At 42.9% G+C, this 19,320-nt stretch overlaps 1 protein-coding gene across 1 annotated transcript in view; it reads left to right on the top strand.

The window, feature by feature from the left end:
* The window catches only part of LOC143930570 (polycystin-1-like protein 2), a 189,505-nt gene that overhangs the window by 69,894 nt on the left and 100,291 nt on the right, over positions 1–19,320 (top strand). Inside the window, exons 20-24 of the mRNA XM_077455002.1 lie at positions 1,863–1,989; positions 7,166–7,297; positions 11,878–12,103; positions 13,668–13,858; positions 17,787–18,017. Coding sequence (XP_077311128.1) covers positions 1,863–1,989; positions 7,166–7,297; positions 11,878–12,103; positions 13,668–13,858; positions 17,787–18,017 — 907 coding nt within the window. The remainder of the gene's footprint in view (positions 1–1,862; positions 1,990–7,165; positions 7,298–11,877; positions 12,104–13,667; positions 13,859–17,786; positions 18,018–19,320) is intronic.

Genomic DNA, 19,320 nt, shown 5'->3' with positions numbered 1-19,320 from the left:
GTCACCAAGAAAACAACTGGTAACACACTACCTGGCGAAGGACTGAAATCCTGCAGCACCGGCAAGGTCCCCCTGCTCAAGAAAGCACGTGTACAGGCTGTCTGAAGTTTGCTATTGAACATCTGAATGATTCAGAGGAGAACTGGGTGAAAGTCAACTCAGTTTGTCATGTTTGGAGAAGGAGAAATGCTGCCTATGAACCCAAGAACACCATCCCCACCATCATAGTTTCCACTAGTAACAGACATCCACCATATGACCCAGACTCCCATATATCACTTGCAGAGACAATGAAAAGCCATTTACTGTGTTTTGTTTTTGTTTATTGGGGATTCCACTTCTTTGGGGAAAGGGGTGCATGGGATGTCCATAGAATCGTTCACTTTGCCATCATATTTTAGAGATTTTACAGATTACCACATAATTTCAGCCCGAAGAAATGATGTGCATGTGTAACAGCTACAGTCTTATCCCTGCATCACCATGCAGATTTTTGCTCCTCCTCTGCATCTGTAAGGATGAGGACATCACTCTTGACCGTGTAAGGGTGATTTTCCCAGAAATCCTCTCCTCCTGCACAAACTTATACTGTAGTTATGTCACATCTTCTTCTGTATGCAAAAAGGACCCACTCTGAATAGTTCCTCATGCTGACTCTGGTTGCTCGCTGCTACTAGGCCAGAGGCCTGCAGTACCTCTTCCCGGAGGCCTAGTAGTTTAAAAGCATATTCTGGATGGTGGACTACTGTTCCCAGCCAGCCCAGCTTGAAAATCCTGTGCCCTCAGGCCACATCGATTGGACACTTCTCCCCACAGTCTCTCCTCCGATCCAGGAATCCTCATCATTGACCGTGTAATGATGAGGACTTCACTAATAACCCTGTAGAAGTGAAGTTCCCTCACAGACTTCCTGGCACATCTAGCCCTCCACTGTGGTACATTCACCAACTTTTCTCTGCCCTGAGTCCTTGATAGAGAACTTTACCGGACCATACATTCCGAAAGCTTCACCTGCCCCTCTGCTCCAGGAGTTCCTCATCAATGACCGTGTAATGATGAGGACATCGCCAATGACCATGTGAAGGCGAAGTCCCCTCACAGTTCTCCCTGGGCCTCCTCCTGTGATCGGCGCCCTCCTGCTGCTGTCTAGTACTCCATTCTCCACTTCACCTGGCCGCCAACTCCTCTCAGTGGCCTGTTACCTCAGCTTATATAGGAGGCCTGCCCCCTACCAATACCAGTTGGGGATTGGTCAGGGCTCCCACATGAGCTGCCTGCCACTCCAGTTCCATGCCCTGCCCCTCTTCCAGAACATTCTCCCTGGAAGCAGGGGAGGCGCCCCAGAACTAGAGCACAGGTGGCCACACCCACTGCTACTCTGACCACTCCCAGCCCTTAGGCCTGCCTAAATATACCTGTGCTGACAGTCTCACTAGTAAAAATCTAATACTAGCACCTACCTATTGGTAGAGGGTGCTACATATATATATATATATATTACTGTGCAAAAGTTTTAGCCAGGTGTGAAAAAATGCTGTAAATTACGAATGCTTTCAGAAATAGAAATGTTAGTTGTTTATTTTTATTGTTTAACAAAATGAAAGCTAAATGAACAGAAGAGAAATCCAAATCAAACCAATATTTAGTATGACCACCCTTTGTAGGTTGTTCCTATCACCTTGGAGAACTATAGCATGCAGATACCGTTGCACAAGGTATTCATCTCCAATGTAAGATTAATGGAAAACTGGCTTCGCTCAAGCCCCTTTGACATGTTTCACCCACTCTGCGCTCTATGATTAGGTGTATCTCTGGAGTTGTGTTTTAACATTGATATTGTATCTACAACCTTTGTGTGGCAGGCTACAGTCAGACCAGGTGGGAAGTGCCTCTGTGAATGTCCACAATGTCAATGCAGCAGCATTTAAACTCCCCTCCATCACATCTATGAATGTTCCCCTAGACAGAGATGAAGCGTTGGATCTTCGGGCAAGTATAAAGTCAATTATATAGCTACACACTTGATAAAAGATATCACCAATAATGTATTATACATGTAAGATAGGACATAAGTTTAAGAGGTTCAGTGCAGAATATGTGGCATAAAATGTAATTGTTACTATAAATATGCCTTAAACAGTATACTTATGGATACCCCCCATCCCTGTCTTTTGCTGATAGGACACACTTATATTTTGCAAGCATACAGCAGTATGCAGTAGTGGGACAAGGTTTTCCAGTGCCCCAGGCAAAGATGCCAAACAATGCCCTCCTCTCCACTGGGCAGACCAGCTGGTGGGACGAATAACAGTGTTGTTTCGCATCACAGTACAACGTATGCAATGCTTACGGCATGCTGTGGGAAAAACTGAAGAGTTGAGTAGCTGTGCACATACTCTCCTACAGTAAAATATTGGACTAACAGTGGCAAGGGAAGAAATACCCGAGGAGCAGTGTGAGGGTATAAATGGTGGCATCGCTGCATGTAAAAAAAGCAGGGCTTTTTTTTTCAGAGAATAGATGCAGGAACTCAACCATGTCCGCCACACACACATACCTGCCAAATGGCATCAAATAGTAGCTCTTTCCTTTGCATACAACCCTCTCCCTCCAGTGCCCTTATCTTCTCCCCCCTCCTTAAAAGCTCCACCATCTGTCACATGTCTTACCTTTGTTGCAATATTAAAGTGGAGGGCCACCCTGAAAAACAAAAATACATTAAAATTTAGCAAAAAATCTGAAAAAAAAATGAAAATGTATTTTTTAAACTTACCAGAAATGCCTGTTGCTAGGCATATCGTCCTAATCTGCCTCTTCCTACTCCGCGGGGATGTTCGGTCTTCTCTCCTCCGTGCGTCGTCTTCTGGGGAATGGGGCGCTGTGTGTTCTGGGAACTGTGTGTCCCAGAACACAGCACGCCCCATTCACAAAGCGCTGCGCGACTCGCTGTTTGTTGTACCAGTGTTGGTGGGAAAATAAAATGCTGCTGCGTCGGTGTCAGTGAAGGGAGAAAATAGCAGTGTGTTGGTGTCAGATTAAGCTTTGGCATCTGTGGCAGTGGGATGAAGAAGGGTAAGTGTGAGGCACTGTGGGGATGCACTTAACTAATGGGCTCTGCGTCACTATAGGGGAGGGAGGCTAGCTGAAGGGTGCCACTCCAGCACAGTCCCATTGCAAGTCATGAAAAACTGCCTTGTCTCCTACGAGACCAGTTCATATCACTGTGTTACTGTGGGGTAAGCTGAAAAACAGTAGACATGTGCATTCGAATGCAATTTCAGGTATTTTCGTTATCGTTTTAACAAACGATAACGAACGTGCAGAATCCGAAAACCAAAAGATCCGACATAAACAAATGCTTTATTTTCGTTTTCGTTGCGACAACAGTTCGATATAGAAAGGTGATTCAACATGATGCTGACAATAGCAATCTGTGTCCATTGAACCTGTGGTCGCATGTGCCTAACCTTAGCTCTATTAGTCCAAGATTATTCTACATAGAGAGAAAAGATTAGACATAGAGAGAAAAGATTTGAAATTATAGAGGCAATAGCAGAAAAGGTTGAATGTGCCAAACCTGAAGCCGCGTACACACGGGCGGACTGTATGGCCAACTTAGTCCGTCAGACAATCCGACGGACAGTCCGTCCTACTTTCGAATGAATGGACTTGACCACACACGGATGCACAAACAGTCCGTCGAAAGTTTGCGCGATGACGTGTACAGCACGTACGACGGGACTAGAAATAGGAAGTCCAATACACAGCAATGCAACCTTTCGCCATGTAAATCCTTTTTGAGCATGCGCCATACTTAGTCCGTCGAACTAGCCTACTCACGAGCGGATTGTCCGCTGAAACCAAAGTACGACGGACAATATTACGGAAATTCCGAAATACTTAGTCCCCCAGACTGCACGCTGAAAAAGTCAGCTGAAGCCCACACACGAGCGGACTGTCCGCTGAAATGTGTTTCGACGGACTAAGTTGGCCAGACAGTCCGCCCGTGTGTACGCGGCTTAACTCTATTAGTCCAAGATTATTCGACATAGAGAGAAAAGATTTGGCGAAGCAGTCGCCGCGAGTGGACATTTATGGTCAAATGCTCCGCCCATAGGCTATAGAAGAATTCTAATGCTGGTTGACTAGTAATAATAATTAATAAATATAATTATTACTAGTGTCATCCAACATTAGAATTCTACTATAGCTTGTAGGCGGAACATTCGACCAGAAATTTCTGATTGCAGCATCGTACAGTTTAGCTGCTCCGTAATCTCCGAATCTCCGAATCTTCTTAGAACAGACACCATAAGCCTTCAATGACAGATTCAACCTTAATTATTTCGAATTTTCGGACGAATGTTTTTTTAACGAAACAAAATAAATAAAAACTAATTTTGGGAGTAACTAAATAAATTTATTTTATGGATGGATGTCGTGTTTTTATACATGCGTACATGTTCAGTTTGTGTCCGGCAGGCATGGGCTGACCTGTGATAGCATTGTGAGCAGGCAGGTGTAAATGGGCCTGTGTTCGTTTGCATCGGGCTGCCTCTGATCCATTATGTTTAGGTCCAGAAAAAAATACAGTTTTTTTTTTTTTTTTCCCAGACCTGGACTTGACTTGGAGGTAGGTGGGTGTTGAAACCATAGAGCTGCATGGAGCTTTCAATCAGGTTTTCGATCAGGTTTACCTTGAAAACTGACAGGCTCACCTGATCAGAAAGCCTGTTCGAAAGGGCCCTAAAGCTCATCCCACACATTTACAATCTCTTTTAGATCCACCAACAACTGTATAATGCAAAACCTTACTTGATTGGATATTAAATGGATAGTTGTGAAATCTCGTTTTACATGAATTAGATTTATTGGTACATCTAAAGGCGATTGTACAGAGGTTGTACAGTCATATTGTAACATGTATAGTTGGCCAGATTCATTCTTAATATTCATGTAAATTGACCTAACTTAATTGGTTTAGCTATTTTTTTGTTGTTGATGTTTTTGTTAATTAATGATAAATTAATGATCACATTCCCACCCACAGAATGTATGAGCCATATGTTCTGAGCACATTGGCTGGTATCCACATTGAAGGAATGGTGAGCGTGTGTCTTATATCAATGACCAGGTGCATAGGTGCTGCTATCTACTGAGCAGGAGGTCTGCATACATATTGCCCTCTTGCTGTGGCAATACGAGCCAGTATCAGCACTCACTTGTGATGACCACACTTGTGCCTATTTTGATATTCTAAATGATCAGAATAGGCACAGAGACATATCCTTGCTGGACAGGGAGGGCAGGGAAGACTGCCTAGCCACTTAAGCCCCGGACCAATTTGCAGCCAAAGGACCAGGCCCCTTTTTGCGATTTGGCACTGCATCGCTTTTACTGACAATTGCAGGGTTGTGCGACGTGGCTCCCAAACAAAATTGGCATCCTTTTTTTCCCACAAATAGATCTTTCTTTTAGTGGTATTTGATCACTTCTGTGGTTTTTATTTTTTGCGCTATAAACAAAAATAGAGCGACAATTTTGAAAAAATTCAATATTTTTTACTTTTTGCTATAATAAATATCCCCAAAAAATATATAAAAAAACATTTTTTTTCCTCAGTTTAGGCCGATACGTATTCTTCTACATATTTTTGGTAAAAAATCGTAATTAGCAATTATTGATTGGTTTGCGCAAAAGTTATATCGTTTACAAAATAGGGGATAGTTTTAAAGCATTTTTATTATTATTATTTTTTTTACTAGTAATGACGGCGATCAGCGTTTTTTATTGTGACTGCTAAATTATGGCGGACACATCGGACATTTTTGACACATTTTTGGGACCATTGTCATTTATACAGTAATCAGTGCTATTTAAATGCACTGGTTCCTGTTTAAATGACACTGGCAGTGAAGGTGTTAACTACTAGGGGGCGGGCAGGGGTTATGTGTGACGTGTGTATGTTTTTTTTTTACTGTTGAGGGGCGTGGCTTGGCATGTGACGTCACTGATCGTCTTTCCCTATAACAGGGAACAGCCGATCGGTTACAGCCACACTAGGAAGCACAGGGAGAGGTTTGTTTACACAGACTTCTCGTTCATCAGCTCTGTGACCCTATCGCGGGACACCATCGGCGATCGGGTCCGCGGGTCCCGAGGCCACGGAAATCAGGACCGGGTCACGAGCACGCCGCCGGCGACGTGCGCGTGACCCAAGGCTGGGCACTTAAAGAGCCACGTACAGGTACGTGATTGTGCCAAGCCGTGCCATTCTGCCGACGTAAATGTGCAGGAGGCGGTCCTTAGAGTATGGCCCTAAACTAGTTATCTCCGCTAAGGATAAACTCATTCAGGTAAAATTTCTACATAGGATCTATTACACACCCCAAAAACTTCACTGAATATTTCCGGACAGAAACCCTGAGTGCCCTAGATGTAAAACACATGTAGGCACGTTCTTTCACATGTTCTGGGACTCTCCCATCATTTCGACCTACTGAACGAAGGTATTTAAGGCCATAAATTCTAGACAGCAATTGTCCCTTCCAATGCTACCTGAGCTGGCCCTTTTGGGAGTTCATGAGGATGAACAACGTTCTCATCATTCCAAAATACTGATCTCCTAACTTTTATTTTACACAAAAAAAGAGATACTCTTCAAGTGGATCATGCCAACCCCCCATCTCTCTCCTCCTGGAAAGTACAGATTGGAGCTGCCCTACCTATGTATAGGATTACATACATTAATCGGGGTTGTCAGTGGAAATGCAATGAGGTGGACCTTCAACTAGTATCCTAAAGATGATTACCCATCTTAGAACAAGTACTATGTAAGTCTGAACTGTTCGGTAGTTGTCTGGTTTAAAACTCCTGAGTTTTTCTGTTCCCACGGTTGTATGTCCTTACTGCATGTAATGGTGTTTGTACTTTCTTGTCCTGTATGTGCATATATGTACTCTCCATACAATGTTCTGTACTGTACCAATGGATATGCTGTTAATTCACCTATATGACAACAATAAAGGACCAGGATAACATTTCAGACATGTTAGCTGATCTGTTGGAACAGGTTGCCATCTAGTAAAACTGTAAGGTAAAACAACAACCTCATTATTTCGGATCTAACCGAGACAGTTACTTTAACCTTCATTTCAATTTTTAGATGGTGAGCTTTTCAGTGAATCCGTTTTCTTCAAGGAACACATTTGAAATGACTGGTTCTGTAGGAGGTCTGAGCCTTTCTAACACCAATGGATCCACCATCCCTTTAAAGGATCTCACAGAATATATAGAGGTAAAAAAAATATTCTATCCATGTATCCATCGCCAGTCTAGTGGGGAAAGAATAAGCCTACATGTGACCATGAACTGGATGTGAAGAGTACTAATAGGGAAGTGTTAGCCCTTGTACACACGGTCGGAGATTCCGACGGAATGTGTCCTATCGGACCGTTTTGTAGGATAATCCGACTGTGTGTGGTCTCCATCGGACCGTTTCCGTCGGAGTATCTGACGGACCAAGTTTTCCAACTTGTCTGTAAAATTTTCCGACAAAATGCTCCTATCGGACATACTCCGATCATGTGTAGCCTACTCCAATGGACAAAGTGCCACGCATGCTCAGATCAAATTCCTAGACCAAAGCTATTGGCTACTAGCCTGAACGTAGTCCCGTCGTAATGAAATAACATCATCACGTTATGTAAAATAGGATTTTCCGACAACTTTGTCCGACTGTGTGTATGCAACAGTTTCGGACAAAATCCGTCAGACAAAATCCAACGGATTTGGTTGTCAGAATGTCCGACCGTGTGTACAAGGGCTTAAAGTTGCAGACATCAATATAAAGTGTTGCTTAGGTCAACTGCTGAACTTTGTTATGCCAATTCACTGTTCCATAGTACCTATTATGACTTTGCTTCCGAATACATTATATCTTTGTTTCCACAAGCCCTGATGAAGGGGATGGTGTGTGGCCAACAAAATACATTTGTTTTTATATATAGTCTATGTTTGGAAAACGCAGTTTTGGACTTACAAATTATGGTGTGGCGCTTCAGCTTTCCATTTACCCATCGCCTTCACAATCTAAGGTGACTGTGATAACCCTTCACTGTGTACAAGCTGCCTACCTACTATTCAGATACCCTATATCAATATACACTATATTACCAAGTATTGGGACACCTGCCTTTACACACACATGTACTTTAATGGTATCCCAATCTTAGCCCTTTGGGTACAGTATTGAGTTGACCCACCCTTTGTAGCTATAACAGCTTCAACTCTTCTGGAAAGGCTGTCCACAAGGTTTAGGAGTGTGACTATGGGAATGTTTGACCATTCTTCCAGAAGCGCATTTGTGAGGTCAGGTATTGATGTTGTATGAGAAGGCCTGGCTTGCAGTCTCTGCTCGAATTCATCCCAAAGGTGTTCTGTTGGGTTGAGGCCAGTCAAATTCCTCCACCCCAAAGTAGCTCATCTATGTCTTTATGGACCTTGCTTTGTGCACTGGTCCAAATCATTTGGTGGAGGGGGGATTATGGTGTGGGGTTGTTTTTCAGGGGTTGGGCTTGGCCCCTTAGTTTCAGTGAAGGGAACTCTTAAGGCATCAATATATCAAGACATTTTCCTGTTCCAACATGACTGCGCACCAGTGCACAAAGGTCTATAAAGACATCAATGAGTGAGTTTGGGTGGAGGATCTTGACTGGCCTGCACAGAGCCCTGACCTCAACCCAATAGAACACCTTTAGGATAAATTAGAGAGGAGATTGCGAGCCAAGCCTTCTCATCCACATCAGTGCCTAATCTAACGAATTATTCTTGTGGAAGAATGATCAAACACTCCTAAACCTTGTGGACAGCCTTCCCAGAAGAGTTGCTGTTATAGCTGCAAAGGGTGGGCCAACTCATTATTGAACCTTATGGACTAAGACTGGGATGTCATTAAAGTTCATATGTAATATAGTGTAGAGTTGGATAACAATAACAATATAAAACCATTATTTAATCAAACTTCAGGGTTGCAGTATTACCAATCCACACCCTAGATCAATATAAATGGATTACTGTTTTTTAATTAAAATAATAGGTTGTTATAGAGATATACAAGAAATAAAGTAAAAAAGAGTAAGCCCCTGTACACACGGTCGGAGATTTCCACAACCTAATCCGTCGGATTTTGCCCGTCGGATTTTGTCCGTCGGATCTTGTCCGAAACTGTTGCATACACACGGTCGGACGAAATTGTCAAAAAATACGATCTTTCAGAACGTGATGACGTAATTTCGTTACGATGGGACTACATTCAGGCTAGTAGCCAATAGCTTTGATGTAGGAATTTGATCTGAGCATGCGTGGCACTTGGTCCGATCAAAATTCGCTACACATGATCGGATTACGTCCAACCGGCCCAGTTGGTCGGGAAATATTTCCAACATGTTGGAAAATTGGGTCCGACGGATATTCCGACGGAATCAGTCCGATGCATACCACACACAGTCGGATTATCTGACGACACGGTCCGATAGGACACATTCCGACGGATTCTCCGACCGTGTGTACAAGGGCTAAGACATCCCAAATGGGAAAGGTGAGATGGTTTGCTGTACAGGATGACAATTATAAGTAGTAATCTGAGCCTTGAAGGATAATGCAATCAATCCATAATGTTAGGTCTCTAGGAATTATTTATTTGTTGTTGCTCACAAGGCTATCCATATCTTCAAACAGCAACATTGCCCAGGCAATCATTTTAGTTATAGTTCTTTCCTTATTGAAATGCTGGTTATCTTTTTTTATAGATGTGTTATATATTGGCTTCCTGAGTGTTGGAATGCAGATTACGATGGCGAAGGGGAATGAGCAGAAGCTCTGCTGATTTTATCATCCAATCATGTCCCCCTCGGATCTACAACGGCTTTACTTCCAAGTGCACTTTGCACTTGTAGTTTGCACTTGTAGTGCAAAGTGGATTTGCCTTTTATAAATAACCCCCATTGCAGAGAATATGTCAGCATACATTTCACTATATAATTTCAGAGATTGTGTCCGTAAATATTCAATAAACAAGTTGGCATTTGATAGTTTTTACAGATGTGTGTTCTGAAGCAAAAAAAGAGGTGGATGTTATTTGAGATTTAAAAATGATGTGCCCAATCTAAATCTGGTATCCACTTACAACTGCCTTCTATTTAGGCTTGTAAGATTAATGAGTTTTGAATCTAGAGGAATTAAGAGCAATACAAAGGGGGTTATTTACTAAAGGTAATTCCCTATTGTACTACATGCGCACTTGGCTGTGCAGTCACTGTAGATCTGAGGGGGACATGCAAGGAAAATAAAAAACAGCATTTTAGCTTGCACATGATTGGATGATAAAATCAGCAGAGCTTCCCCTCATTTCAGATCTACCCCTCAGATTTAAAGTGACTGCACTTCCAAGTGCACTTGTAGCGCAAAGTGGGTTTTCCTTTCATAAAAAATAACCCCCAGAGTGTGAAGAATAAGCTTGGTAAATGTGGACCATTATATCATCTGAATTGAAAGTCTTTAAAGACATTGCTGCTGATTTATCTTTTTCTAAAAATGATACGCAATGTTGAGCTGTTGAGTTTGTAATGTATTTTAGGGCAGCTCTTTCTCGCTGTCCATTTTTGTGCTGAAGCCAATATAAGAAACCTTTGCAATCAGTTGTTTCCTTGTGAAAAAGTACTGGTGGTAACAATCATCATTTGTAATGGGGCTTCTGATTGGTTGACTGTTGGCACCAGATCAGCCAAGCTCCCATCCTGCTTCTTCTTGGATAGGACTACAACCCTCTGCTTGTAGCTCTTAGCCTTTGCCATATTGTGCCCAACTTTTTACCAAAGACCTTCCCATAACATCCCTGGCCATTAGCCTTTATGTTCACAAGAAAGGAATGTCCACCCAAAAGTTATAGTTTCCATACTTTACTGTTCTTCAAAGATGGCAGTGACAAACATCACATGGACATACTAACTATTGTCTCTACAATACTTCACCAATCATATTTAGTCAATGGACCGTAGCAGTTAATTGTGAAAGCTGCACATTTCACATCACTGATAGGCCATCTTCCTTTAGAATTTCTCTCTCCTTTCCTTGGGAGCACCACAGTGTTGGGACTCGTCTCCCTGTAAACGATATCTGTAGCATTCTGCTCTATTCATACCAAGATTTACAAGGTGAAGCTTCCTGCCCTGTTAGCCAAGATTAACAAGGTGTCTTCAATAGTGTACCAGGCTATCTTTCTGTGTTCTGCTACATAGCTCTACTCTCTTACTTCCCAGGATCAAAATGATTCACTGAGGGCTCTAACTTTCTCCTTAGGCTTTATGAATCCAGCTTAAGACTTACTTCATGTCATTCCACAGACAGGACTGCTGTAGCTGCACCTCTAGATTTGGTATACTTCTCCCAGGTGTCACTAGAAGTTCCAGGGGCCTTCGTATGCATGCCAAAGAACAATAGTCTGGCCTAAAAGGCCTTTTGTATCCAGCTTCCAGTCCAGTTAGACCAAGTTCCCTGGCCGCATAAACCTTGTCAGGACAACTACAGTTGGCTCTTCTGGGTTTTGGATCATCTCACCCATGACATTCTGCCCTGTACAATAACAGACTACATCTGCAGGCCTGTGGGGTGTTTGGTTCCCATGCCTCAAGTCACTAGGATTCCTCCCATACTGGCATTTATAAGGGCAGTGACTACATCCATCACATCACTATTTCCAAAAGGCGACCTGGCACCCAATAACATAATTCTCTATTACTAGACAGGTAGGACCTCCAGTGGCAAACTAGCTAAATGCACCTGCTTACAAACTTGGTAATACTGATATTTTCTTTTCAGATATTGTTACCCCGGGATTCCACAGATAACGATGTAAAAAGCATTTTCTATCTGGCTAACTTGACATCTGTTCTGGTAAATGTGACATCAGCCAGTCTTCCTCTTGTGATTCATGTGGAACACAGTCAACACATGCCTCTGGTGCTGTACCTGGGGTATGAGTACCAACCAAATGAAACAAACTATGACATCAATTTTCATCTGCCCAATGGGAAATACCCTGGAGGTAAGTGCATGTCTTAAATATACCCTATAAAATAGGTATTATAGGTATCATAGGTATAATAGGTATCATAGATACCTTTAGTTAGTTGCATATTCTTGCTGTTATAGAAGAGGCAGCATGCCACTTATTACTGCAAGGAAATTAAAGGGTATTGTAAAGGTTTTTTAACCTCTCTGGCGGTATGATTATTTCAGATTTTAGGTGCTGAAAGCGGTACAATTATTTTGCATGAAAATTTGGTGTTTTATATTATAGGCCTGTAATTCTTAGGAATAACTCTCCTAAATTTGTCCAAACCAGAGTCTAGCAGACATCCCGGGTATGATAAAGTTGGAAAAATGAAATCATAAATTATAATATAATAAATAACTATAAATAATTATACCAAATAATAATATAATAAAAATAAAAAAATATTCAATAATGTAATCAAATCAAAAACACTGAAATTTGCTCAGTTGCAGAATTGTCACTCTCATTACTTTTCAGTATTTGATGACGGATCTCCCCACATATCACTATCGCTCAATTCTGCGAGTGATTCTAATTTATTGTCCCTGTTTTCTAGCTAAAACCATTTTTGATGTAAAAGGAGAGTAAAAGGAGAGTTTTGGTTGCTATGGACAATCTCCAGTTTCCAGGCATAAAGAACAGTTTTTATAATATAAAACTACATGCAGAGCACTGGGCAGAACACTAGGGACAAATGGGAGGTGAAATAATTACATACAGTAATGTAATCTGTAAGATTACATTATACTGTATGCAATGTGTGTGTTTTACTTTTTGAATTTGGCGCCGTTCTCCATCCCCGTGCGTCGCAACGCTCGCAGGGAACGGAGCCAGGCGATGTGATACATCGAGCGAAGGACGGCTCGCTCGTACAGCGGGGGGACATCGCTGGATCCAGGGGACATGGTAAGTAAGCTCTTCCTGGATCCAGCAATGCGGTCCCGAGTCTGACTCGGGGTTACCCGTAATGGTACTAAATTTTCACCCCAAGCCAGACTCGGGAATACCGCCAGGGGGGTTAAATAACAAACATGTTATATTTACCTGCTCCGTTTAAGGGTTTTGCACAGAGCAGCCCCGATCCTCTTCTTCTGGGTTACCCTGGCAGTGCTCCTGGCTTCTCCTCTTCATCGGGTCCCCCACGGAGAGACGCTTTTCCTGGGGGCACCCAGGCGGGAACGCTCACTAGCCCCGCTGCTGCGTTCATTGACACAGACAGCAGGACTAGGCCCCGACTCCGCTCCTGTGTCACTGGGTTTAATTAACAGCAGCGGGAGCCAATGGCTCCTGCTGCTATCAATCTATCCAATGAGGATGGAGACTGGAGTCGCTGGGCTTGTGCTCATCGCATTAAGGTGAAAAACCTGGAGACTTGACAACCCCTTTAAGATTGGGCAAGCCCTAACACTAGATAATTTAAGGCCAGCCCTGTGTATGATCATAACTGCACCTCCTGCAAAATAAATAAATAACATGCACAGCTCTCACATTGCAATAAGTTCAGTATGTCTTGAGTATATATTTTAATGGTTAATATTGATTCTTTCCCAAGAAAAGGTCTATTCCTGGGTTATAAATCCAGAAGAGCTGTTCGGGGAAGGGACATATTACTTGACATTGAAACCAGATGTAGAGGATGACATATTTAATGGAAATGACATATCTGTGTCGGTCACATGTTTCACCTCCCAGTGTGTGTTTTGGGATGAGATCAACCAGAGCTGGAACAACACCGGATGCCATGTAAGTATACCACAAATAATGTATGTCACTGTTTCTAAGTAGCTACATCTGACTGTCAGCGGCCTCTGTAGGTTCTTCTACATGTCTTAAAAGCTCACCCTTAATGCCCCATAAATGGGCATGTATAAATGAATAAGATATTCAACCAATATAAGTTCGTAAGAATATATATTTTTTGCATTAAAGCTATTACACAGCTATTTTAGCTAGATCTGTGCCATTTCTTACATTTGAATGTGGCTCAAAAGTTGACTGTGGGTAGTGATCTTTAATGGTAACATATTGCAAAAATAAAGCATTCTTTGTTTGAACATCAGTAATGTCGGTTTCATCTGGTGCACCGATAGTCTGCATTCTCACTAAAGTGTGAGGCCGCGTACACACGGGCGGACTGTTCGCCCAACTTTGTCCGCTGAACAGTGTTTCAGCGGACAGTCCGCTCGTGTGTGGGCGTTCAGCGGACAGTTTCAGCGGACAGTTTGACGAACAAAGTTTTTCGGAAATTCCGAAAAACTGTCCGCTGAAACTTTGTTTGAGCGAACAGTCCGCCCGTGTGTAGGCTTGTTCGACAAACTAAGTTCCGCGCATGCTCAGAAAGGCTTAACACGCCGAAAGTTATAATGCAGTGTATAGGACGTCGTATTTTTCGTCCCGTCGTACGTGCCGTTCACGTCATCGCGCACGGTTTCAGCAAACTGTTCGTTCGTCGTGTGTGGCCATGTCCGTCCATGCTAATTTTGAGCGGACTGTTTGCCGAAACTGTTTGACGGACAAAGTTGGGCGAACAGTCCGCCCGTGTGTACGCGGCCTTACTCATACAGAACAGCAGGCTGTTGCTAAGATGTTAAAAGTCTTGGAGCTTAGAAAGGCTTGGATCACTCACTATTTCCCTGGTGACTTATGCCGCATACACATGATGGAATTGTCCGGCGTACTTAGTCCGCCGAAACGCATTTCACCGGACAAGCCGATCGTGTGTGGGCTTCAGCAGACTTTCTCAGTGTAAAGTCCAGCGGATTTAGAAAGTATTTTTGCAGTCAAATCTTTCCGCCGGACTTGGGTTTCAGCGGACAATACGTTCGTCAGTATGCTAGTCCGGCAGACTAAGAATGACGCATGCTCAGAAGCAAGTACGAGAAGGAAGCTATTGATTACTGGCTATTGAACTTCCTTTTTCTAGTCCCGTCGTACGTGCTGTACGTCATTGCGCTAGCAAACGCTGGACTTTCTGTGTGTCCGTGTGTGGCCAAGTCCGTTCGGTAGAAAGTCCACCAGACTATCCGCCAGATTGTTTGCCGGACTAAGTTTGCCGGACAATTCAATTGTGTGTACACGTTTTAAAATGATTCCCTATGAACTATCTAACATCCACCCAATTGAATGGAGATAGTTTCAAGCGTGGGGGCGCTCTGACTAGTCGGTTTCCCTCCCTTATCCCCACCCTGTCCTTTCTCTCCACCCTTTCCTTTATTCCTCCATTTTTTTCTCTTTTTTTGTCTTTTTTATGAGTGGTCTTCCTCTTCTCCCTTATTGGGCTGGATCGTCAACAGACGTGTAAATGGAGAATCCTAGCTATTGTTGATCACAAATTGTTATTATAATTTATCATTTCTTCTTTGTATGTCACAGAGTTTTATATCTCTGATTCTCTTTTTGTTTACTAATATTAATATTGGAAATCTTCTCAATAAGAATATATTTAAACTAAAAATTCTTGGGAGCTTGGATGGAAATCAATTACAATAAAAAGCATGCAAGGACAACGTTGCATTATTACAAATGGAGGGTATGGTGGCTTTTATTCTCAGTAAAATTCCTGATACGGATTTAGCACACCGCTGGAAGGTCATAACGAGAGCAGCCTATTTGCAAATGAACAACCATATTGTAAGGGATTGTCTCCTTGCCATAAGAGGGACCGTATGCAGGGAGGTACCTAATTACTGAGCTATAAAATATTAATAGAGGTGCTTTAGAATTAGCCAGTAGACCAAGGAAATATCAGTAAATGTGCAAACTCTTCATTCACAAGTGACCATTAGTTTTAGTGAGAAGGCAACCTATCCATTCACTTGATATATCACTAAGAACACCGTATATCCATTAACTAGAGCCAAATTACATAGTTGATATCCTTGAAAATGCAGATTTTCTATTCACCTGAGGTCAGCGACATCACAAAAATACAGGCTGTATTATATTTATTTATATATATATATATATATATATATATATATATATATATATATACCGTATATATATATTACCATGTATTATACTGTATTACATTGTGCATAGTAAATTAATATATGCAACAGTGTACAAAACTTTCTCTGTAATAATGGGGTTTCTGCATCAATCTGGTATTTAGTCATAAAATCAATGCCAAGTTATTGGACACAAAGGAGTTGATTTACTAAAGGCAAATAGGCTGGTCACTTTGCAAAATAAATGGGGCTTTGCAAGGAACTTGAATGAGGTGACATTTCACTTTTCAAAAAATAACCAATTGCATGAAAAAAAAAAAAATAATTCATTTTTGCTCACACATGATTGGATGATGGAAGTTGGCAGAGCTTCACCTCATTCACTAAGCTCTGGGGCAAGTTCCCTTGCAAAGGGAACAGCCTATTTGCCTTTAGTAAATCAACCCCGGTGTCTGACAGAGAATCCACTGCAGAAAGTATTTATTAGATACCTTGCTTCTAATATCATGGAACTGATCAGTTGGCTAGACCGTGGAATGGCTGCAAAGATGAGGTGGTCACAGGACTAAAGCTAACCATAGAAGGTTCGAATCGCGACCAGTTCAGCAGGAACCGGCCGAGATTCAAACTGTGCATGGGCAGGTTAAATGTACCAAGTTGATCGATCGTCAGCTTGGATACAACCAGCCTGCTAGATTAACTTGTGGGGATGGCATTTTTAGGCACTGCTGAGTTTGTAGAGGCCGATCTGCTGACAGCCTTAAAGCGGAATTAGACCTTCCTATCCTTTACAGCCAAGGAAACTGCTTCTGTTTGATCTGCAATTGCCATGATGTTGCACATGTGATCAGCTATAACACCAGCCATTTGATGGTTTGACAGTTTGGTTTAGGACACAAGCAAATGTGACAGTTAGCAATCCCAGTATTCTAGAAATTTAACTTTTTTTAAACCATTAATTCAATGTGTTTAGTTCAGCTTTATGATTTTCTGCTGTTCTTGGACTCTGGGCTTCAACAAAATGGCAGCCCCCAGCAAGAAGAAGCACGAGCAATGCTGAAGGCAATTTACAGCACACACTGATTTTTGTAGCATCATTGTTAATGTGTAATGTATGTTCCTTGCTAAAGAACATTCTTTTTTATCACATTGTTATGGGTAAAGTTCTGCTGTAAGACATAGGATACCTGGCAGGACACCGACGTACCCCAACTGGTTGGGCTTTGTGACATCAACTTATCCCTTTAAACATATGTTAACCCTGTATTAGCTCATATTTGATGTGTCCCAGTAGTTGCTGTTGTCACTTGTGGCTACCATTCAGATTCTCACCTTCAGTATTTCCTTATTCACTAGTAAAATAATTCGATTTTAGTGGCATTATCTAGTAAAGCAATTGTTTCTGGCACGGACGTTTAGGTGCTGAAAATAAGTAAAATAAAACAGGTGCTCCAAATGAAGTATTGGCACTAAAATTACCAGTCCTACAGTGAGATTTAATAGAGATCTGCGCTGAAAGCTACTGATTCAAATCACTACAATTTTTTTATAATAGCATTTCATGCCCAGTGATAGTCAGGCAGTTCTATAGCTGAATTTAAACACGTAAAATGTGACAGCTACTATGTTTAAATTGTTTAATAGTTAAATCAGCTTTTTATTATTGTTTATTTTTTCTCAATTTTGATTTACCAAAACCCATGACCAATTCTCTCTTCCAGGTTGGACCCAAGACATCACTCCATAGTACCCAGTGTCTTTGCACTCACTTAACATTTTTTGGCAGCTCATTTATTGTTATGCCCAATGTTGTTGATGTAAGCAGGACGGTTGAACTCTTCGCAACCTTTGTGGACAATCCTGTGGTGGTAACCACCGTTGGCTGCATTGCTGTTATTTATATTTTGGTGATGATTTGGGCCAGGAGAAAAGATATCCAGGATAATGCCAAGGTGAGCTGGAAATCATCTAGCGGTTGTTTGGTCCTCTGGGAAAGGCATTGGCTTTAGCTGTTACTTGGACTTTTAAGGTTTATTATATTCTTAGTTACATAGTTACATACATGGCCGTAACTATAGGGGGTGCAGCAGTCGTGACCGCAACTGGGCCCTGTGCTGCAGGGGGCCCATGCAGCCCCCTCTACATATGGCCGGCAGCAGCATAGGCAGCTAGGGGTACCAGTGCACCATGCACACGGGTGGCTGGAGGTGGAGGGTGAATAGCAGAGCTCCATGCTCGGCTATCGTACTGGCTGCTCTTTAGTTGTGCTTTCCCTGCATGACCTGTGTCCTCGGCTGGCTCCTCAGAGTACCCCTCTCCTGCTCCATGCATTGCCGCTCAGTCCGATGTCTGTTCTCCCCAGCCAGAGTCCAGCCCCCCCCCCCCCCCCGAGTCTGGTCCACACTGCACTGCATACATCTCCTGGGTAAACAAACTTTAAGCACCCAGATGCAGTGCAGCCCTATGAAAGCCGGCTCCCGGAGGACACTGCAGGCTTGTCTGCCAGCCCCCCTCCTCCCCCGTCATACACAGATGATGAAAGGTCTTTCTGGGAGATATGCTGATCACCCATTCAGCACACTGGATGGAGCCCAGGCCAACATGGATGAGTGCACGGCCTGCAGCTTGGTCATGGTGAGTGAGAGGACCCCATCCCCCACACACACACAAAAGGACCTCATCTCTTCTGGGGACGGGGACCCCATCCTGCCTAGGGACAGTCCCTCAATGGGGCACCTAAAAATAAAAAAAAATAGGGTTTACAAAGTTTATACCTGTGACCACGCCCTGGAGTTCCACCGCTGGACTCAGAGGGAAGGGCCCTGGCTAGGGGTTCAGGGGGGCCCTTCATGGTTTCTTGCATCAGGGCCTTGAAGATTCTAGTTACGCCACTGGTTACATAGTTGGTAGGGATGAGCTCGGTGTTCAACTCGTACGCATGTTTGACTCGAACATTGGCCGTTCGGCGAATTCAGAACTTTGTGGACCGTTATTACCAAATTCGTGTGGCACGAACAGTCCACAATGCACTACACCATTGCAGTGCATTGCTGGCTCATGATTGGCCAAGCATGCACTGTGTCCCCTCATGCTTGGCCAATCACAGCGCCGGCAGCGAGGAGAGCCATAATTGGCCACAGGCAGGATGCCTGTGGCCAATTATAGCTCAGGGGGTTTAGTACATACCCCACACTATATAAGGCCGCCAGCGTGGCGGCCTTGTGTAGTGTGTTCCGGCGTGCAGGGAAAGAGCTA

Source organism: Lithobates pipiens, unplaced genomic scaffold (assembly GCF_037356315.1).
Source record: "Lithobates pipiens isolate NorthernLeopardFrog02 unplaced genomic scaffold, aLitPip1_a1.2 Scaffold_10, whole genome shotgun sequence".
Classification (NCBI taxonomy): Eukaryota; Metazoa; Chordata; class Amphibia; order Anura; family Ranidae; genus Lithobates; species Lithobates pipiens.
This window is presented reverse-complemented; position numbering and strand designations above follow the sequence as displayed.